The sequence below is a fragment of the Sparus aurata genome, chromosome 8 (genome assembly GCF_900880675.1).
Source record: "Sparus aurata chromosome 8, fSpaAur1.1, whole genome shotgun sequence".
Lineage (NCBI taxonomy): Eukaryota > Metazoa > Chordata > Actinopteri > Spariformes > Sparidae > Sparus > Sparus aurata.
In genome coordinates this window covers 525,353-547,852 of record NC_044194.1, presented here as the reverse complement: position 1 = coordinate 547,852, position 22,500 = coordinate 525,353, and the positions used below count along the sequence as shown (strand labels likewise).

Genomic DNA, 22,500 nt, shown 5'->3' with positions numbered 1-22,500 from the left:
GAGAGAAAGAAAGGCAGACAGACAGAGAGAAAGACAGGCAGACAGGCAGAGAGAAAGAAAGATAGGCAGACAGACAGACGAGAGAGAGAAAGGCAGACAGGCAGAGAGAAAGAAAGGCAGACAGGCAGAGAGAAAGAAAGATAGGCAGACAGACAGACGAGAGAGAGAAAGAAAGGCAGACAGACAGACGAGAGAGAGAAAGACAGACAGACAGACAGAGAGAAAGAAAGGCAGACAGACAGAGAGAAAGACAGGCAGACAGGCAGAGAGAAAGTGGTGTACACTTTAACTACAGTCATTATCTGTGTCCCAGTTCAGGGGCTGCATCCTTCCAAGGAGCATTTCAAGGCCAATCACATCACAGCGCTGCTGAAGGTTCCTTCAGGTGCTCCTCCTTCTCTTCCCTCTTTTTGGAGGACGCACGTCTACGATCCTTCGCTGTCTCACGTATCCCAAGATTCTTTGCGCGCTGCTGCTCAGTCCCGAAAAAACCCCCCAGCAATGATGAAATCAAACTGATAATGATGATGACATTACTGTGGGTTCAATAACAGGTCTGCCTCTCCACGGTGCGCTCTTAACCGGAGATAGACCAGCCGCCAGAGCCTGATGTCTGTCCTCCATCTTTGTCTTCTTCCTGCTTTCATCAGCAGACTGTTATTATCATTAATAATGATATATGATTAGAAACAGCTGCATTTTCTGCGGAAATACAGTGTGACGGCTGAAGTGATTCGGAAATCTGCTGAATGTATGAAACTATAAGAATGAACGGTCAAGAATTAGCAGAAGAAGCTGAAATGTTCAAAAGCTTAAAAGGCACAAAGGCTGAAAAAGCTGAACGTTTTAATAGTTGAACGGTTTCTGTAGCTCACAACTTGTAGGAGAAGAAGTGGGCTGGAAACCGTACAGAAGAAGAAGAAGAAGAAGAGGAAGAAGAAGAAGAAGAAGAAGAAGAAGAAGAAGAAGAAGAAGAGGAGGAAGACGAAGACGCAGCCTTCACACTGCTACTGTCTGCTGTGTGTCCTTCAGGGTCTCTGAGAGGATGACTCACCTCTGACCTCTGACCTCGTGGACCGACTGAACCTCACGGGATCACACTACGTAACAAACGCGACACGTGTTGGCCTCTACGTCATAAACAGGCGCCGTTAAGGTTTACCGCCAGTTCAAAATGGAGCCGGACAGGGAGGACAGCTCGGCGCTGACGGCTGCGTTGCTGTCCTCCGTCCTGAGCCTGAATGTGGCTCCGGTTCTCGGGGACCAGGTGTTCGAGCTGTACCGGCTCCAGACGACCCTGCTGCGGCGGAGGAGGCTGCGGGAGATGGTGGAGCGGAACCGGCGGCGGCGGCAGTACCTTCGGCGGCGGAGGGCGTTCGTGCTGTCGTCCATCGCCGCGATCCTGAGTCTCATCACGTCCACCAGCAGACACATCTGGGTCCGGAACCGCAGCCCCGGACAGAACTTCTGGTCTTCGGCCCAGTCGTTCGACGATGAGCAGTGGAAGGCGCAGTTTCGCGTCTCCCGTGCGACCTTCGACTACCTGCTGGAGCGGATCGAACCGGCCATCAAACGCCGCAGGACGAACTACCGCGTCCCCATCGAGCCGCGCCGCAGGCTGGCCATCACCCTGTGGTGGTTCGCCCGCTCCGGAGAGTACCGCTCCATCGCCGACATGTTCGGAGTGGGGATCGCCACCGTGTGTGTGATCGTGCGGCAGGTTACTGCGGCCATACTGGACCGGCTGTACCGGCGCTTCGTGTCGCTGCCGGCCGGGCAGCGGCTGGACGAAACCCTGAGCGCCTTCAAGGACCGCTGCTACCCGCAGTGTGCGGGGGCCATCGGCCGGACTCACATCCCCATCGCGCCCCCGAGAGACAACCCGGAGCACTACCTGAACCGGAGGGGCTGGCACTCCGTCATCCTGCAGGCGGTGGTGGACCACGACGTCCGGTGAGCGGCGGGCAGGTTCCCGAGGTGAAGTTCGGCTCAGGTTGGACGGATCCGGACTCGTTAATGAAAAGTTAAACTAATTAGTTTCCTGTTCACATGTTGATCACTGAACGTGTTCCTGAGGTCAGAAATAATTAAGGAGTTGTCAATAACTTCCGGTCACGTGACCCGCTGACCCCACATCAGCTCCTGAGGTTGACTGAGGGATTATAATGTTTATAATTTATAAGTCATTATAAATCACTAATGAATTATATAAGATTAATTGCCATTGATTTTGACTATGTGCATCAAAGGACCTGGAAGTAATTGGAAAAAAAAGATTATTTCTATTTTAATATTTCTGTAAAATCAGTTAATGACAAAGTAACTATTATAAAAGGTTCTTATATGAAACCAATATTGTAAACGCCAAAAGAGTTATTTACTCTGAAAGGACACGACGGCACCGAGCTGCTGGAGTAACAACAACTCCATCAGTCACAGTAATTTACTGACCGTCCTTCAGCCTCAGTGTTCACTGCCAACACTGGGTCAAACCGGACCACCGGGTCGAACCGGACCACCGGGTCGAACCGGACCGCTCGGTCCAGAGCGACTGACCACAATCCACCCAGAGACTAACTTCACCACCCTCCACCCAGAGACTAACTTCACCACCCTCCACCCAGAGACTAACTTCACCACCCAGAGACTAACTTCACCCTTCACTAAAAGACTGACTTCACCCTCCACCCAGAGACTAACTTCACCACCCTCCACCCAGAGACTAACTTCACCACCCTCCACCCAGAGACTAACTTCACCACCCTCCACCCAGAGACTAACTTCACCACCCTCCACCCAGAGACTAACTTCACCCTCCACCCTGAGACTGACTTCACCACCCAGAGACTAACTTCACCCTTCACTAAAAGACTGACTTCACCCTCCACCCTGAGACTAACTTCACCACCCTCCACCCTGAGACTAACTTCACCCTCCACCCTGAGACTAACTTCACCCTCCACCCTGACCCTAACTTCACCACCCCCCACCCAGAGACTAACTTCACCACCCTCCACCCAGAGACTAACTTCACCCGCCTCCACCCAGAGACTAACTTCACCACCCTCCACCCAGAGACTAACTTCACCCTCCACCCTGAGACTGACTTCACCACCCAGAGACTAACTTCACCCTTCACTAAAAGACTGACTTCACCCTCCACCCAGAGACTAACTTCACCACCCCCCACCCAGAGACTAACTTCACCACCCTCCACCCAGAGACTAACTTCACCCGCCTCCACCCAGAGACTAACTTCACCACCCTCCACCCAGAGACTAACTTCACCCTCCACCCTGAGACTAACTTCACCACCCTCCACCCAGAGACTAACTTCACCCTCCACCCTGAGACTGACTTCACCACCCAGAGACTAACTTCACCCTTCACTAAAAGACTGACTTCACCCTCCACCCAGAGACTAACTTCACCCTTCACTAAAAGACTGACTTCACCCTCCACCCAGAGACTAACTTCACCACCCTCCACCCTGAGACTAACTTCACCACCCTCCACCCTGAGACTAACTTCACCACCCTCCACCCTGAGACTAACTTCACCACCCTCCACCCAGAGACTAACTTCACCCTCCACCCTGAGACTGACTTCACCACCCAGAGACTAACTTCACCCTTCACTAAAAGACTGACTTCACCCTCCACCCAGAGACTAACTTCACCACCCTCCACCCTGAGACTAACTTCACCACCCTCCACCCTGAGACTAACTTCACCACCCTCCACCCTGAGACTAACTTCACCACCCTCCACCCTGAGACTGACTTCACCACCCTCCACCCTGACCCTGACTTCACCCTCCACCCAGAGACTAACTTCACCACCCTCCACCCTGACCCTGACTTCGCCACCCTCCACCCTGAACCTAACTCCCTGGTGTGTCTGGTCCCTCTCAGCTTCACTGATGTGTATGCCGGCTGGCCTGGAAGTATCAGCAGCGCCTCGGTGCTGTGCAGCTCAGACCTGTACCTGAAGGCAGAGGACCGGCCCGATGGTTACCTGTTCCCCAGAGAGGTGAGTGGCTCTGCTGGCCTCTACAGACCTGCAGGATGGTTAGAGAACATACATACATGTGTTCACACAGTATCAACCTAGATTAATATTTGTAATGTGTCACTGCGTCGTGGAGATGTTCTGTGACCAACCCGTGTCGTCTGCAGGAGCTTCACAGCCCGGTTGGAGCTGAGGTCACATGCTGCTCTGACGGGGTCATTAAGGTTCATTTTTTAATAAACGTCATCAACCATATTGTTGACTTACTGATAGTTTCTGTCTGATGTTCAACAGCTCCAGTCTAACAGAAACTAATGTTGAATTATTGTTTTTATTTCAGAGTACTGAAGGTTCATGTGACATGACACATAATTCTGCCCGCATCAACACTGAAATGATGAAACTCACATTACATCAGTCATGGATGGATGGATGGATGGTAGGGCTGCACAAAAAATCGTTAAAAAAATCGCGATCTCGATTCACACATACACGTGATCTCATTTCTACCCACAGCGATTCTGAAGCATTTTATATCTCGAGCTGAATCACAAACAAATGCTCCTATTTTCCTCCCGGATTATTTTTTAAGCGCCCCCAAACGCAGCACTGCCGCTGCCTCCGCCCTCAACCTGTGGTAAAGCGTCTTTACAACACGTGATTCAGTGGCGGAAGCCCGCCTGCAGTTGAGTGTTTGGAAGGAGTGAGTGAGAAGCCGTTTTTAGAGACGGGGCAGCAAGCCGCCAATCTGCCCGTCCTTTTGGCGGCTAGGTCCGCGGATTTAGACAGAGGGCGGCAAATTGGGGGTCTGTTTTGGTCCGCCGATGTCCCGCCTCGGAGGGTCCACTTATTTCCACCTCGCCTGCAAGATGAGCAACTGGACAGCCGCTGAAATCCGGGAGATGTTAGCGTCTCTGTAGCTGTATGGTTGTGTTAGCTTGTTGTTGTAGCGACAAGCTAGGAAGGGTCGCTACTTTCAAATTAAAAGGCCCCCGCTAAGAACCCAGTTCTAAACTCCAATGGGGTGCAATGTAAAGCTCTTATTTTGAAGACAAATTCGTTGTCAATTGTTCACTGCCCAACTTCGAGCTTCACGTCACGTCACATGTTTACGCCGACCTCAGAGGTGGCTTCTGGAGAAGGAGGAATATTACGCCTCCGTTTTAGAAAGCCGATCACAGCAGCTATCACATATCACCTAGCCAAAGATACGGCCCCAATACACACTGTACAACATGAGGGATTAAAGGATGCCCCAATTTTTTTTTAACAAACAAACAAAACAAAAAACAAAACAAAAAAAAACATTGTAGAATGGCAGAGGCATAGTCGTATGCCTCTGCCATTCTACAATGTTTTTTTTTGTTTTGTTCAAGTTCATCAGTGCAATCAACATTTTGTGAAAAAAAATCGTGCCAGAGAATCGTGATCTCAATTCTAAGCAAAAAAATTGTGATTCACATTTTTTCCAGAATCGTGCAGCCCTAATGGATGGATGGATAGATAGATAGATAGATAGATAGATAGATAGATAGATAGATAGATAGATAGATAGATAGATCCCAAGCTGGGAAATTGCAGAAATTAAATGTCTGTGCCATGTTGGGTCTGGCAGAATCCTGGTTCTAGATGGAGCTGCAGGATATTTTGATAATCAGAAAACTCGAACGTTGTCTGGTTCAGCTTTAAATGCGAGGATTTGTTGCTTCATTTGTCATTTCTGACACTCAATGAAGAGTTTTTGAACTGTTGTCTGGACAGAAGAAACAGTTTGAAGACGTCTCTCTGAGAAACTTTTGACTTGTTACAGACTAAAGAATTATTTGTGAAAGGAACCTGCAGATGAATCAATAACGACTTTAATGGTGTTGCAGCTCTAAAAGAGTGTTTTTTTGTTTTGTTTTTTTGTCCCTTTCAGAAGTCAGTGGTGTGTGACGGCGTGGAGGTCCCCGTCCATCTCATCGGCGACACGTCGTTCCCTCTGAAGCCGTGGCTGATGAAGGGATACAGCTCGGAGCATCAGCTGACTGCTGAGCAGCGCCGCTTCACCTGCACCCTCAGCTCCGCACGCGCTGTGGTGGACACCGCCTTCACACGGCTGAAAGGACGCTGGAGGTGCCTCCTGAAGAAGAGCGACATCGACGTCTCCATGATGCCACGAGTGGTGGCGGCCTGCTGCATTTTACACAACATCTGTGAGAACAGAGGAGACGGCTTCCTGCCGGAGTGGAACATTGAGATGGCGCCCGCTGCAGGTCATCTGATACAGCCCGACACTGAACCGTATGAGGAGGACACGTACTGCACTGCTGAGGTGATCAGACACACCCTCACCTATAACCTGTTGACTATACTGCAGTACTGAGCCCTCAGCAGGGCCTCAGTGTTACCTGAGCAGGTGAGACAGCAGCTCAGTAGAAACTGAACCATCATTACTGAGGAGGAGGAACTGAGTCGTCTGTCGGCTCGCCTGCCCTCTGTTGGAGCAGCTGACAGCACTTTATATGAAAATCTTTTCCAAGTTTAAAAAGGCAGACAGAGACTGAAGATTGTGTCAGAAGAGTGATCAGCATCTGCTCCTCTTTATGACACCGTCAACACTAAGGCAGCTGAAGCATGTACTGAACGTTACTGTAGTAATCAGATTACTGAGGTCATCACTGTTTAATAAAATCAATCTGCATCAATGAACCATCATCTGCTGTGCTGTGATTGGTCGCACTGATGGAACATTGCATCGTGCAGATTTTGAAATGTAAAATAGACCCCAAATCACCAGAATCATTATGTGTGTCGGGCTGTGACTCGACAATCACAGGCCCATAAATAAACAGTATCTCATGTGTTTGATCCATATTTTCCTCCTGTATGCTGTAGCTGTCAGATCACAGCTGAATAAATGAAAGCTATTTAAATCAGGTATCCTGCAGGATTCTGCACATCATTCCTTAAGGAAGCTCAATGTGAGAATTTGGAGAAGTGTATGTGTATTTATCCCTTTTTTACTTTTTAATTGGCCATGTGAGCGGATTGTAAGGTGACGTAAAGTGAGAGCGTCCGGTCTGTGTGTTGTTGGTTGGCCTGTGGACGACGAGGTTGGTGCTGCTGGACTCTGGACTGATTTCTGTGTGGAGGACTCGGGTCAGTGACGTTCTCCGGATATGACTTTGTGGAGTGCCTCATCTGAAGGCCTCACCCCGCTCTGCTAACAGGGAGCCACAGTAGCTAACGTTAGCTTAGAGACTGCTAACGTAAGCTAGCCACCGGCTTCAACACAACACAGACACGTTGTCCACTCCTGTTCATTACCATAAATGTCAGTCAGATTTCAGCTCCACACGATTAAAATTGAGGATCTGCTCTTTCTTTATCTGTTGCCAGTATGAGAGCTTTGTTGATGTTGGCTTGTTATTTTTTCCCAACTCGCACTCTTAACTCTGAACACACTCAGAGTTAACTCTGATCAGCTGATCTGGAAATGAAGAGGATTTTTCCATCTCGGGCTCAGAAGTCAGTTTACATTTGAGCCCAGTTTGTTAAAGCTGCGCTCTGAAGCTGAGACAGACCTGCTGGATGCCGCCACGTTTTAAAGCTGCTGTTAAAAGAAGCATCATGTAATGCTTTACATAAAATACAATTTATATTATGTTAACTGTATATTAACAGAGCACAGAGTTTGTGTGTGTTAGACAACAACTCCTGGATTCTCAGGAACTTCTACAAACTCATGTACCGACAGAAGAGATCCAGGTGTTACTGTTCTTACTGACACAGTGACAGCAGCTGGACCAACCAGCACCATCTGACGTAGGTAAAACCAGCTCCAGCTCCACCAGCAGAACTGATATTATTATATTAAATAAAGAGGTGCATCCTCAACCCTGTTGAACCGGATTATTTCAAATTGTGGACACAACTTTGACACATTCTGTTCACAAAAGATTGAAGCGTCACTGTCACTGAACACACTGAAATATTAACTACGTCTTTAAGAACATTTTGATAATAATACTAATGCTGAACTTTTATTGCAGAAGAGTATTTTAATGGTATTATTGGAGCTGCTTTGACTAAATGTTTCTACTGACATACATGATGGACGCGGTGTTTCATCTTCTTTCTATAAAGTATAACATTTCTCATATTCTTCTATTTGTTTTGTTTAACGAGCCGCCGTCAGTCAAAACAAACACAACCGGAAGTAGTAGTATTGGACTGACGGCCCCGCCCATTCATGCGCAGCTACGCTCGTTTAGTGGGCTGAGGTAACGTACGCTGGGTTTGGGATTCTTTACGTTTTTTACGCACAGACATGACGTCACGCTCGTTCGCTCGCGGCTCTCCGTACGTCCGAAGCGGCTGCGCGTCGTCGCTGTCAGTCAAAGGACATTTAAATGGCCACACGGAGCGGAGCCGGACTCACAGCGCGGTCATAACGCTGCTACAGGAACATTCCGACAAACAGCTTCGTGAACTGCGTCCGTTCTTCTTCTCGGCCATCTTCTCTTCCTCTGAGCCCGCAGGGTTCGTTCACAGAGCCGCAAAATGAGCGACGAGGACGACTTTTTGCAGAAAGCCCGGACCGGGTTTGAAGATCTGTGTCGGGGGTTGAATATGGACGAAGAGGCGAGCAGCGAGGCTTGGAAAACCTACGAGAACATCAGCAGGAACTTCACGTTAGAGGTAAAATGAAGAGTGATCTGTGACAGGCGGGTTGTGTCGGTGCTGTCGGTGCTGCTGCTGCTCTGACGGCTCCGTGTTCACTGTGACGCTGTTAGCTAGCTACTGTACAACAAGCTAACGGTCTGTCAGCTAACTGTCAGCATGAAACATGAAGTTACAGTCCGGCTTTAACTCTCCTGCTGTATCCAGGTCAGTGCGATGCTAACCTAGCATAGCCCTCTAATGTAATGTAAATACCCTGCTAATGCTAACAGTATCAGTAATACTGCTGATAATGATGAAGTGTGTGTGTGTGAGAGCAGGTTCACTGATGATTAATGACACAACCTGCTCATTAAATATGTTCAGTTATAGACACTCCAGGCTGAAGCTCCTCCCACAGGTGAGACTGACACCTGAGGCACTTGACCTGAGTACATCTAGAGGGAAACATTGGATTTATTTGACAGTTGTAGTTTTCAGATGTGTGTTTATAAATAAAAGTTTTAAAATTTACGACATTATTATTGAACAAATGGTTAAAACAACAAACTATCAACAAATACACAAGTTATTTTAAGGCGCCTTTGCTTTACCTTTACACTTGGATGTAAATTTTGCTGGTAATAAATGATTCTCTTTACCAAAGTTACATTTTGCATCACTTGTAATGGAGTATTTCTAGAATGTGATATTACTACGTTTACCTTACTAAGTATTCTGAGTTCTGCTGACTGACAGAACGAGTATTTAAAGTAGTTTAAATTAATAAAACACAATTACAGCAGCTTAACACTGCTCACACATCAGTAATAATACAGTAATATATATTGTATATATTGTTTATTTCCATAGAACTCATGTTCAGCTTTACACAGACACAGAAATACATCAAAATAAAACAAAACATTTTGAATTAAATTACATTTAAGAGACAATAAAACCAAAAGCAACTCAATTTCGGCTGATGTGACGTCATCAGGACTGATACTGACTAGTTACTTTACCGCTTCAGATTACTGCGTGTCTATAGGCTGTTGTGACTGGAGCCAATCAGTGTTGTGGGCGGGACATTGTGTGAGAGGAAGCTGCATCAGAACCAAAGCAGCACATTTTAAATGAGTTTATTTTATCAGCAATCTGACTGAAGAGCCACAGATACTGTCAGACACGCCTCGATCAAATTAATAGTTACAGATTTTAAAAATGAAATTTAAAGACAACAAAAACTAAAGCAAGCAAAATAAATAAAGAATCATGCTGAATAGTTATTTCACTCCTGTTAAACACATTCTCCAGGTGATGCAATGATTGATCTGATGAACTGATTCTTGAAATGAGCTCAACCTTAAACATCACACACACACACATCACATACACACACACACACACACACACACATCACACACACACACACACACACACACACATCACACACACACACATCACACATCACACACACACACATCACACATCACACACACATTAATGCAGCAGGAGTATTAATCCACAAACATCAGATATAAAAGCACTGACAGGAACAGATTACTTTTACTTACTTTTACTTGTACTGGAGTATTTTCAGAGCGTGGCTTCATTACTTTTACTACAATATGGACCAGAGAACTTCTTTCTCCACTGGTCTTTATTATAATCAATATTTTGTGACATTTTATTGGTCACATGGTTCATCAGTGAATCAAGAAGATAATGATGAGATGATCGTCAGGTTCAGTTCTGATAAGCAGCCGCTGAAGAACTGATGACTGACAGTGTTTGACAGATGAGCTCACCTGTCTGACTTCCTCCTCCTCCTCACTTTCACCCCCTCTCTGTTCATTGATTCTCCTCTGTTCCTCCTCATCATTGTCCTCTCCTCCCCCCCTGCAGGGCAGTGAGCTGCACTGGCTGGCCTGTGCTCTGTACGTGGCCTGCAGGTCCTCGGTGCCGACTGTGGGAAAAGGTACCGTCGAGGGGAACTACGTCTCTCTGACCAGAATCCTGCGCTGCTCAGAGATGAGGTAGGCCCACAATGCACCTGTGTGGAGGAAACTCCTAATCATTAAATCAGTATGTGGAGCACGAATGGTTGAAGTTGAGCAGCACCTCCTCACAGTCTGCTGTCGTCCTCTGCAGCCTCATAGAGTTCTTTAATAAGATGAAGAAGTGGCAGGACATGGCCAACCTGACGCAGGACTTCCGTCAGAGCACCGACAAGCTGGAGAGAAACTTCACCGTGTCGGCGGTCATCTTCAAGAAGTATGTTCCCATCTTCAGAGCCATCTTCAAGGCCCCGTCAGAGGAGCCGCCGCGGGTTCACCGCAGCCGCAAACAGAGGTGAGACATCACGACCTTTGACCTCGACACAACATCAGGGTCAGAGGTTTGATGTTGAGGTGTTTCGGTGCTTTAATAGATGAAGTGTGAAAAAGAAAATTCTCATATTAGACTGAATAAAGTTTATACAGACTCAACTAACCGCTTGATGATCGACCGGAAATTTATCAGCAACTATTTTGATCATTCAGTAATCAATTCCATCAATTTAAGTTATTTTTCAAGGAAATCCTCCAGTTCAGCTCCTGAACTGTGACGTGCTGCTGAGCCGATCTGACACATCTGACCGTTCTCCACCGACAGCCAGACAGAACAAGCAGGGAACGTGTAACACATTACTCCACAATCTGAAGAATCACTCGGACTTTTTAAAACATTTCATACAATAAAATATGAATTGATTCATTGATAATGTTGCAGAAACTCTCATTTCATCCTCAACACAACACAACAGAAGAAACAAGATGATTTCATCTTATTCAGCAATATTTTGTCCCATGTCATCAAAATGATAATAAAGAAAGAAGGACAGTGGCGGCTCGGCGTGGCCTGCAGCAGCTCGGCCCGGTGCGGCCTGCAGCAGCTCGGCCCGGCGCGGCCTGCAGCAGCTCGGCCCGGCGTCGCCTGCAGCAGCTCGGCCCGGCGTCGCCTGCAGCAGCTCGGCCCGGTGCGGCCAGCAGCAGCTCGGCCCGGCGTCGCCTGCAGCAGCTCGGCCCGGCGTGGCCTGCAGCAGCTCGGCCCGGCGTGGCCTGCAGCAGCTCGGCCCGGCGTCGCCTGCAGCAGCTCGGCCCGGCGTCGCCTGCAGCAGCTCGGCCCGGCGTCGCCTGCAGCAGCTCGGCCGGTGCGGCCTGCAGCAGCTCGGCCGGTGCGGCCTGCAGCAGCTCGGCCCGGCGTCGCCTGCAGCAGCTCGGCCCGGCGCGGCCTGCAGCAGCTCGGCTGGCGTGGCCTGCAGCAGCTCGGCTGGCGTGGCCTGCAGCAGCTCGGCCCGGCGTCGCCTGCAGCAGCTCGGCTGGCGTGGCCTGCAGCAGCTCGGCCGGCGTGGCCTGCAGCAGCTCGGCCGGCGTGGCCTGCAGCAGCTCGGCCGGCGTGGCCTGCAGCAGCTCGGCCCGGTGTTTCCTGTGTTCAACATTTTGTTGCGTGTGTGTCATTTTGTGCCGGCGCTGCAGACCAGCTTCTCCTCAGGGATGACAAAGTTAATTAATCAATCGATCAGACAGATGGTTTGTAAGACGTCCACCGCTGTTGCTCAGAACACACAGGAAGTTATTTCAGTGTTCATAAATCACCTGCTGGGACTGAATGTGACAAGAAATACAAGTTTTACTGTTTAACTCTGCACGATGCTCAGATACAGAAGCAACAACCTTTGTCATGTGTTCTGTTTCCAGACGACATCCCTGCACTGTGACCGAGGTCTTCAACTTCTGCTGGGTTCTGTTTGTCCACGCTAAAGGTGAACATTTATTGTTGCTTCATTATTTTATAAAGAGCAAAGTCACTGCCTTAGCAGCTGTTGTTACCATCAGGCCACCTGTTTATTAGGTTAAAGTCTGGGTAGATCAGCTGGTACTGATCATGTGACTGCTCCAGATGTTTAAAGTCTTCGATGATCCGGGACAAACCATCAGAACAGCTTCTTCAATGACTGACTGACTGAAGAAGAGTGTTGGGACGCTGCCTAAATCCATCTCATGTCTTCATAACTGAAGAGTCGGGTTGAGTCGTGCTGACAGATTCTGCAGTAAAACTCCTGTCGCAGTCCTCTGTGGCAGCTGGACCTGAGGACAAATCAGCTCCTCCTGTGGTGTGACATGCTCTTTCTCTCTTGTTCAGGGAACTTCCCGATGATCAGCGACGACCTGGTGAACTCGTATCATCTGCTGCTGTGTGCACTCGACCTCGTCTTCACCAACGCTCTGATGTGCAACGCCAGGAAAGACCTGCTCAACCCAGACTTCAGAGGTACCGCGCTCTGCTCACCGGCCTCCTCAAATACGCAATGTCAGCAGACAGACTCGCCTGTGAAGCTTTAGATTTGAAGCAGGAACAAACATCCACTCACATCATTTGGCTTCAGATATTTCTGGCTCTTTTTAATTTCATCTGTTGTGGTTCAATCTCACAACCTGGTTCTCAGAATAGAAGCTGTAAAAGTCAGTGAGGCAACAACCAGCAGACAGTCAGACAGAGAGCAGGTGATCAACTCGTTCAGCAGCTGAACACATGTTTAGGCAGAAACAGCTAAAAGATGAAGATTCATGTTGATCTGTGACTGATGGATAACAAGTTCAACATACCAACTAAAAAGATGATCGTATGTCAAACAAATGAACAGCTAGTGCAGCTTTCATTTTTAAATCTTTATTTTTTAATTTTTTTATTTATTTTAAGTTCTCTTGTCGCTGTCGGTGTAATTTCTGTCCTCAAACATTGTTTTAATGTAAAAATATATATATATATATATATATATATATATATATATATATATATATATGACAGGGTTCTCCCCAGAAATTCTTAGTATAGCGGCGCACCGTCTGTCGGGGGGGGGGGGTGCGCGACCGCTCGTCAATGTCAGTCCGGTGGGGGGGAGACACGGACGTACGGACAGCCGGTCATCAACTCCGTCAGCCGGGGGACGGACGGACGCTCATCGCCGTCAGCCGGGAGCTCCTAGCCGTCAACCGGGGGACGGCGGACGGACGGACGCTCGACACTGTCACGCGCGGAGTATAGCGGCGCTGACCGAGCGGTAGAGCGGCGCAGCGCCGCTGTTCCACCGTCTGGGGAGAACCCTGTATGATATGTAATAATATCTGATCAGATAGGAACACAACATTTCTTCTCATGTCAGTTGAATCGTTGATATTCAGAGTAATATTCAGAGTTGTGAAACATGACGTTGAAATTAACTCAGCGTTGGTGTAGAGGAAGTCTGCTTATCAGTACTAAATCAAACAGGCTGGATAAATGTATTCCTCCCAGCCGACCTGTCGTGGTGTATATGAGCCCTGCCCTCACTTCCTGTTGACGCCTGGTGTTTCCTGTGCCCCCCCTCCTCCACCTCCGTCTCCAGACGTGGTGTTCCTGGTGCAGGTGAAGCTGCTGAGAAAAAGGAAACTGCTCTGCCAGCCACAACATGAAAAATGACTCCAACCTTCAAACTGAATTCAAACAGGAAGCAAACTTTTTTATGTTCTGTCTGTTGATTTTTAACTCCTGAGACACAATCAGGGGATTTCAGACGCCACCAAACGATGTTGATGTCCTGTGAAAAACAGAGGCTCCAGCACCAACTACCTGAGACACCAGCAACATAAAAAGTTAAAGAACTCATTATAAACCATAAATAGTTTTATTTCATTATAACTCTGAGCCACAAACTTGCTTTAAATCACGCTGACTGTCCACTGCAGCGTGAAATCTTCACTGTCGCTGCACCGGCTGTAGAGGAAGTTTATGATTCTCCAAGGTCACTCTGTCTCCAATCTATAGCAGGTCACACATGTCTTGTACAGACATTGAAGTATGGATAATGATAGTGAAGACTGCTCTATGAGCAATCTCTGCAACCTAGTTATTAAAAGTTACTGTAGATATGTCTACAGAACAGATGTCTGATGAACCAAGCTAAGGCTAAGCTAACTGTTCGAAGTAAAACTCGTAAGGAGGCCTTCGATCTATCTATGTTCGTCTGCCATGAGACCTGTGTTAAAGCTCACCTGCATATCGAGGGTGTAAATAATGTAAATCACATCCCGCATTTAACAAACAACACGTGTACGACGTGTTCACGTCTGTCTTCATCGAGAAGAGCTGCAGCGCATTTTCTCTCTGGAAAATTCAACAGCAGTAAAACTGACAAACTTGAGCTGTAGAAACAAGCAGTTCTCCACAGTAATCAGGATACATGACACACATCTGTTTTGGAGTGTTCAGGTGACTCAGGTGTTTGTCTGCCGTCCTTCAGGTCTCCCAGAGGACTTCAGCAGTAAGGACTACAGGCCGTCCTCAGGTCCATACTGCTTCATAGAGCAGCTGTGTGAGCTGCATGACGGGCTGGTGCTGGAGGCCAAAGGAGTCAAAGAACACTTCTGGAAACCTTTCATCAAGAAACTCTTCCACAAGAGGGTGAGACAGTTCATAACTCTTCCACAAGAGAGTGAGACAGTTCATAACTCTTCCACAAGAGGGTGAGACAGTTCAAAACTCTTCCACAAGAGAGTGAGACAGTTCATAACTCTTCCACAAGAGGGTGAGACAGTTCAAAACTCTTCCACAAGAGAGTGAGACAGTTCATAACTCTTCCACAAGAGAGTGAGACAGTTCATAACTCTTCCACAAGAGAGTGAGACAGTTGATAACTCTTCCACAAGAGGGTCAGACAGTTCATAACTCTTCCACAAGAGGGTCAGACAGTTCATAACTCTTCCACAAGAGAGTGAGACAGTTCATAACTCTTCCACAAGAGAGTGAGACAGTTCATAACTCTTCCACAAGAGAGTGAGACAGTTCATAACTCTTCCACAAGAGGGTGAGACAGTTCATAACTCTTCCACAAGAGAGTGAGACAGTTCATAACTCTTCCACAAGAGGGTGAGACAGTTCATAACTCTTCCACAAGAGAGTGAGACAGTTCATAACTCTTCCACAAGAGAGTGAGACAGTTCAAAACTCTTCCACAAGAGAGTGAGACAGTTCATAACTCTTCCACAAGAGGGTGAGACAGTTCAAAACTCTTCCACAAGAGAGTGAGACAGTTCATAACTCTTCCACAAGAGAGTGAGACAGTTCATAACTCTTCCACAAGAGGGTGAGACAGTTCAAAACTCTTCCACAAGAGAGTGAGACAGTTCATAACTCTTCCACAAGAGAGTGAGACAGTTCATAACTCTTCCACAAGAGAGTGAGACAGTTCATAACTCTTCCACAAGAGAGTGAGACAGTTCATAACTCTTCCACAAGAGAGTGAGACAGTTGATAACTCTTCCACAAGAGGGTCAGACAGTTCATAACTCTTCCACAAGAGAGTGAGACAGTTCATAACTCTTCCACAAGAGAGTGAGACAGTTCATAACTCTTCCACAAGAGAGTGAGACAGTTCATAACTCTTCCACAAGAGAGTGAGACAGTTCATAACTCTTCCACAAGAGGGTGAGACAGTTCATAACTCTTCCACAAGAGAGTGAGACAGTTCATAACTCTTCCACAAGAGAGTGAGACAGTTCATAACTCTTCCACAAGAGGGTGAGACAGTTCAAACTCTTCCACAAGAGAGTGAGACAGTTCATAACTCTTCCACAAGAGAGTGAGACAGTTCATAACTCTTCCACAAGAGGGTGAGACAGTTCATAACTCTTCCACAAGAGAGTGAGACAGTTCATAACTCTTCCACAAGAGAGTGAGACAGTTCATAACTCTTCCACAAGAGAGTGAGACAGTTGATAACTCTTCCACAAGAGGGTCAGACAGTTCATAACTCTTCCACAAGAGAGTGAGACAGTTCATAACTCTTCCACAAGAGAGTGAGACAGTTCATAACTCTTCCACAAGAGGGTGAGACAGTTCAAACTCTTCCACAAGAGGGTGAGACAGTTCATAACTCTTCCACAAGAGAGTGAGACAGTTCATAACTCTTCCACAAGAGAGTGAGACAGTTCATAACTCTTCCACAAGAGAGTGAGACAGTTCATAACTCTTCCACAAGAGGGTCAGACAGTTCATAACTCTTCCACAAGAGAGTGAGACAGTTCATAACTCTTCCACAAGAGAGTGAGACAGTTCATAACTCTTCCACAAGAGGGTGAGACAGTTGATAACTCTTCCACAAGAGGGTCAGACAGTTCATAACTCTTCCACAAGAGAGTGAGACAGTTCATAACTCTTCCACAAGAGAGTGAGACAGTTCATAACTCTTCCACAAGAGGGTCAGACAGTTCATAACTCTTCCACAAGAGAGTGAGACAGTTCATAACTCTTCCACAAGAGAGTGAGACAGTTCATAATTCTTCCACAAGAGAGTGAGACAGTTGATAACTCTTCCACAAGAGGGTCAGACAGTTCATAACTCTTCCACAAGAGAGTGAGACAGTTCATAACTCTTCCACAAGAGAGTGAGACAGTTCATAACTCTTCCACAAGAGGGTGAGACAGTTCAAACTCTTCCACAAGAGGGTGAGACAGTTCATAACTCTTCCACAAGAGAGTGAGACAGTTCATAACTCTTCCACAAGAGAGTGAGACAGTTCATAACTCTTCCACAAGAGAGTGAGACAGTTCATAACTCTTCCACAAGAGGGTGAGACAGTTCATAACTCTTCCACAAGAGAGTGAGACAGTTCATAACTCTTCCACAAGAGAGTGAGACAGTTCATAACTATTCCACAAGAGGGTGAGACAGTTCATAACTCTTCCACAAGAGAGTGAGACAGTTCATAACTCTTCCACAAGAGAGTGAGACAGTTCATAACTCTTCCACAAGAGGGTGAGACAGTTCATAACTCTTCCACAAGAGAGTGAGACAGTTCATGACTCTTCCACAAGAGGGTGAGACAGTTCATAACTCTTCCACAAGAGGGTGAGACAGTTCAAATTCTTCCACAAGAGAGTGAGACAGTTCAAACTCTTCCACAAGAGGGTGAGACAGTTCAAAACTCTTCCACAAGAGAGTGAGACAGTTCAAAACTCTTCCACAAGACACACACACGCACACACACACACACACACACACACACACACACACACACACACACACACACACTCTCAGACTGTCTGTCTCTGTCTCACAGATCCTCAGAGGGAAAGAAGACGGTCTGACCGGATTTCTGGATCCGATGAACTTTGGAGACAGTTTGTGAGTCACTCAGTGTTTTAATTGACTGAAATGATCCTGATGAGACGTCGGTCAGAACTTGACATGATGAAAAATAGAAACAGGGTTCAGTTCATTGTTAGCAGGCGGCGCTGCAGCAGAGACACGCAGCTCATTAACATATTTAAAAAGACATGTTGATGCAGGTCGTTCAGACATCACGCTGCTTCACTGACTCCTCGCTGAGACTGACGCACATGTTAATGTGATTGACCTGCAGCATCGATGGGTCGGTCTCTATCTGTCAGTTCTGATGTCCTGCGCTGTGTCCACAGTCTGTCCCTCAGCCGGGTCTATGAGGAACATGTTCTGGCCACCGGTAGTCTGGATGAGAGGATCTTCACGGGCGAGGGGGCGAGCGAGGACATTGGTACGCCGGGCCCCTGCCTGTGTGAAGGGCTGGAGAACCAGGACAGCGCCACCAACAGGCTCCACGCCAGCCTCACCGTAAGACTAACTTTATTTACCTCTTTTGGAGCAGGATCTACATCAACATCCTGAACTTCATTTTCTTCTGCTGTTAATAAGCACAAAATATAAAATAACCTGGTGTCTCTCCTGTGCTCAGGCCTCGGCTCTGAAGGTCTCCACTCCTCTGACAGGCAGGAAGTACATTCAGGAGACCCGCTTGGCGTCTCCGGTCTCGTCCGCCATGAAGAGCGTCGGGCGACTCCACACCCTGCTGTCAGGGACCAAACAGGGGCCGAGCACCAAGCTGCTGGAAACTCTCAGGTGTGTCTCTGGACCTGATAACTCAGTTCCACACAGTAAAGACGTACGTGTTGTACGGCGATGAGGAGGATGTTCATAACGCCACGTTTACAGCCGGATCACATCTCCTGTTGCACCGTTTTACATTTGAACCCACATGAAGTTACTGCTGCTTTATTTGATCAGCTGTGTTGTTTATTCCTGGACACACGAGCTGAACTGTGTCAGATCCAGGATTTTATTCAAACTTTTGTGACAGGCAAAACTAGACATCAGTAGTAAAAAACCTTCTTAAATACTTGTGTCCCTGCAGGGCCTGTGCCAGAGACCCCAGTGATGTCATCAGCCGGCGCCTGAAGGACATGTTTGAGGTCTTCTCTCAGCATTTCGAGGGCAGCGGTGCAGAGAACAGGGGGATGGGGAAAGGTACGTGCACACACAGACTCAGAAACAAAACGTACACGTGTTCATCCAGGTTGTATTTAAGCAAGCGTTGTTCTTGTAGAAATGGCAGTGAAGTACTTCCACCTGGCGGAGGGGCTCTACTACCGGATCCTGGAGTCCATCATTGAGAGAGAGAAGATGATACTGGGAGACGCCGACCTGTCGGTGAGTATTTGGTCTCGTCACTAAAGCCAGCGGCTGACAGATGTTTATCTGAAGTACTTGTCTACAGATTCAGATCTTCTTGTGTGTTTGTGTGCCTCAGTGTATCCTGGAGCAGGACGTCTTCCATCGCTCGCTGCTCGTCTGCTGCCTGGAGATCGTCATCTTCTCCTACAGACCTCCAGGAGATTTCCCCAACCTGATCGGCATCTTCCAGCTTCCAGCTTATCACTTCTATAAGGTATCAATACAACTGATCAGTTCTGTCAGAATGTGAGTCTGTTAATGTGTCTGCATGTATGTGTGTTTGTATTCTCAGCATAACTTACTGAACATCTGGTCAGAGAATGATCCTTATTATTCAGAACCTGAGACTCATCCTGTTTTCTATTAGTAATCTATTACATCCATGGGTACACTGCAGACAGGAGCTGCTAACAGCTCGCAGGACACACTGAATGAACCCTAACATTATACTTCCTGTTTACGTTTCCCAAAGCATCATGGGATCAACAGAAATGAGAACAGAGAACAGAAACTTAGTGTGAAAGTTGAGGTAACAGACGTTTTACTGTTCTTATAGTTTTCAGCATTTTAATGACAAATAAACAGAATGAAGTCGAATAGCTACGTTTAATATATTTCCATTGATTGTTTTCATCTGATTTTATTTCTTTATCCAGCAGAAATTAGCTTCTGTATTCTCCTCTTTATGCTCCATTAGAATATAATATAAACATCAGACAACATAAACACAGTACAGCTGATCTGTGATAGGCCGATATCAGCCGATAACATCAGCTGACTGATTCAGACTCATTTTGTTGTTTGTCTGAAGGATCATGTAGAGATCTGTTTGTTTATTTCAGGTGATCGAGGTGTTGGTGCGGTCGGAGCAGGGTCTGTTCCGGGAGGTGGTGAAGCACCTGAACCAGGTGGAGGAGCAGGTCCTGGAGAGCCTGGCCTGGACCAGCGCCTCCCCTCTGTGGGAGAGCCTCCGTGGGGCCAAAGACCAGGTCCCCGCCTGCCAGCAGGTCCACAAAACACAACAAACAGGACGACGCACATCAGTCCAGTTCCACTCTGATGTTCACGTCATCGTGTGTGTGTGTGTGTGTGTGTGTGTGTGTGTGTGTGTGTGTGTGTGTGTGTGTGTGTGCAGGTGATGCCTCCTCAGTACCTGGAACAGAACGATGACAGCAGCTCAGGCAGCGTTCCTCTGACTCCCATCAGCCACAGACCAGATCTCAGCACCAGCAGCACTCTCAAAGGTGTGTGTATAACTTTATTTACCTACCTTTCATTTATTAATTGATTCATTTATTAATTGATTCATTTATTAAGTTAAGTCTTACCAGGAAGTCCCGCTGAGACTAAAATGTCATTAACAAGAATCTTCACGAATATCCAAGAATACAAAATAAAAAGAACTCTCAGTCCTGAAGAAGCCCATCGATTCATCAGTGGATATAAATCTGATTCTAGATCTGTGTTAGCGACTCCATGTTCAGGATGTGTCGTCTCTGCTGAACCAGCCGACATGAAATCAGCAGCAGTGTAGCAGGAAACTGTCAGAGCGAGACAGAGAGGGTCCAGAGGAGTCGTCAATGAAAACAAGAATCTAGTTTCATAATCGGTTCTGTTCACTGACCTGATTAAAATAAGGCTGAAGTAAAGTAACTTGTAACTGAAGTTATCAGCAGTGTGAACACGAGACTGAACATGTTCCCTCAGAAATATGACAGAAAACAACCAAAGACTTCAGTCTTTGTAAAATATCTTTAGAAAGCTAAAGTCAGTTACACATTTTAAATGTATATTTGCTTTATTCCATCATTTCAGCCCAACAGTAGAAACACACCTCCTTTAAACCACTTGTTGTACTATCGCAGTACTTGAGTATATGTACTTAGTTACTTTCCATCCCTGTGTACATCTTACTCCCTCCTCCTCCCCCTCCAGGCGTCTCCCCCTCCCCCACCACCCTGCTGGACCGCTACAGCTCCCCGCCCACCGGCCCACATTGCCGCCGTCTGTTTGTCGACCCGCCGGACGGCGAGCCTGGAGTCAACTCCACCAACAACACCGGTACAGCACCGGCCACCGTGGCCAAGACCGGCCCGGCCAGCCTAGTCACGGCCATCCCAGCTGGGCCGTTCACCTTAAACTTCAACAACGGGCAGGTCACCATTCCTCTGCAAGGTGAGGACTGACACCATGAACTGAGTGTGAACATGAGAAGGACGACCTCTGACCTCTGACCTCTGCAGGTATGGCCAATGAGAGCGGAGGCTTCACCTTCTTCCCGGTCCAGATGAGTGTGACAGGACAGGGCGGAGCCACGCTGCAGCCGCTGTCTGCACAGACTCTGACGGGCACAATCACCGTCCAATCAGCCATCACCAAACCAGCTGTCAAAGTCAGCAGCAGTCCGCTGAGGAAAGGTTCGCTGTCGCTGTTCTTCAGGAAGGTACGACTTCTTCTTCTTCACTGGTTAATGTGCAGCGTCCTGACAGGTGTTCACCTGGTCAGACAGCAGAGCTCCTCTTCGAGCTGCATGAGAGCAAATCCACAGAAATCACTCACACGTGTTTGTTGTACTGTAGAGTGTTAACGCACATCACTGACAGTAAGAATATATTTCTATATTAACAGTCTTCTGATATTTTATGTCATGTGTATAAAAATGATGCTATCTAATTGAATATGTGCCAATTTGCATAAATGTCAGAACAGAAATCTGAACTCCAAAAATCACAGAGACATTGAAAAAGCTCAGATCTGAGCTTTATGAAAGCTAATCTAACTTTAACTGAAACAAACATTAACCGTCTGTGTTGGCGCAGTGTAACAGATGTGTGCTGTGTGATGTGCTGCTCCACTCAGGTGTATCACCTGGCCAGCGTGCGGCTCAGAGATCTCTGTGTCAAACTGGACATCTCGTCAGAGCTGAGGAGGAAGATCTGGACGTGTTTCGAATATTCTCTGGTTCACTGCACCGACCTGATGATGGACCGGCACCTGGACCAGCTGCTCATGTGTGCCGTGTACGTCATGGCAAAGGTGTGTGTGTGTGTGTGTGTGTGTGTGTGCGTGTGTGTGACTGTGTGTGTGTGTGTGTGCGTGTGTGTGACTGTGTGTGTGTGTGCGTGCGTGTGTGTGTGTGTGCGTGTGTGTGTGTGTGTGCGTGTGTGTGTGTGTGCGTGCGCGCGTGTGCGTGCGTTCGTGCGTGCACGCGCGTGTGTGTGTGCGTGCGTTCGTGCGTGCGTGTGTGTGTGTGTGTGTGTGTGTGTGTTCCCTCCC

General features: G+C 47.4%; 2 protein-coding genes across 6 annotated transcripts in view; both read left to right on the top strand.

Moving 5' to 3' along the window:
* Positions 1–929: 929 nt before the first annotated feature.
* LOC115586268 (protein ANTAGONIST OF LIKE HETEROCHROMATIN PROTEIN 1-like) lies at positions 930–7,380 on the top strand. 3 transcript variants are annotated; one of them, XM_030425159.1, is made up of 5 exons: positions 930–1,953; positions 3,914–4,031; positions 4,178–4,234; positions 4,351–4,449; positions 5,929–7,380. In XM_030425159.1, the coding sequence occupies exons 1-5, from the start codon at positions 1,175–1,177 to the stop codon at positions 6,373–6,375; spliced, it is 1,500 nt and encodes a 499-aa protein (XP_030281019.1). In that variant the 5' UTR covers positions 930–1,174; the 3' UTR covers positions 6,376–7,380. The 3 variants fall into 3 exon arrangements, with proteins under 3 accessions (XP_030281019.1, XP_030281020.1, XP_030281021.1); XM_030425160.1 differs by lacking the exon at positions 4,351–4,449 and having other exon boundaries at positions 944–1,953; XM_030425161.1 differs by lacking the exons at positions 4,178–4,234; positions 4,351–4,449 and having other exon boundaries at positions 962–1,953.
* Positions 7,381–8,347: 967 nt separating this feature from the next.
* The window catches only part of rbl2 (retinoblastoma-like 2 (p130)), an 18,595-nt gene continuing 4,442 nt past the window's right edge, over positions 8,348–22,500 (top strand). For 2 of the 3 annotated variants that reach the window (XM_030425156.1, XM_030425155.1), the window contains exons 1-17: positions 8,556–8,693; positions 10,563–10,693; positions 10,809–11,009; positions 12,398–12,462; positions 12,843–12,971; positions 14,980–15,140; positions 17,798–17,862; positions 18,156–18,327; positions 18,449–18,612; positions 18,905–19,017; positions 19,097–19,200; positions 19,301–19,438; positions 20,067–20,231; positions 20,360–20,468; positions 21,160–21,399; positions 21,468–21,667; positions 22,084–22,260. In XM_030425156.1, the coding sequence (XP_030281016.1) occupies positions 8,556–8,693; positions 10,563–10,693; positions 10,809–11,009; positions 12,398–12,462; positions 12,843–12,971; positions 14,980–15,140; positions 17,798–17,862; positions 18,156–18,327; positions 18,449–18,612; positions 18,905–19,017; positions 19,097–19,200; positions 19,301–19,438; positions 20,067–20,231; positions 20,360–20,468; positions 21,160–21,399; positions 21,468–21,667; positions 22,084–22,260 (2,472 nt within the window). Of the gene's footprint in view, positions 8,694–10,562; positions 10,694–10,808; positions 11,010–12,397; positions 12,463–12,842; positions 12,972–14,979; positions 15,141–17,797; positions 17,863–18,155; positions 18,328–18,448; positions 18,613–18,904; positions 19,018–19,096; positions 19,201–19,300; positions 19,439–20,066; positions 20,232–20,359; positions 20,469–21,159; positions 21,400–21,467; positions 21,668–22,083; positions 22,261–22,500 lie in introns of all 3 variants that reach the window. The other variant, XM_030425157.1, reaches the window with a different exon arrangement.

Excerpts from the sequence above, each read along its gene's own strand:
- LOC115586268 (XM_030425159.1), top strand. The coding sequence starts at position 1,175 with ATGGAGCCGGACAGGGAGGACAGCTCGGCGCTGACGGCTGCGTTGCTG. Across the intron at positions 4,032-4,177 it reads GTTACCTGTTCCCCAGAGAG|GAGCTTCACAGCCCGGTTGG; the intron begins GTGAGTGGCTCT and ends TGTCGTCTGCAG. Across the intron at positions 4,450-5,928 it reads CATGGATGGATGGATGGATG|AAGTCAGTGGTGTGTGACGG; the intron begins GTAGGGCTGCAC and ends TGTCCCTTTCAG.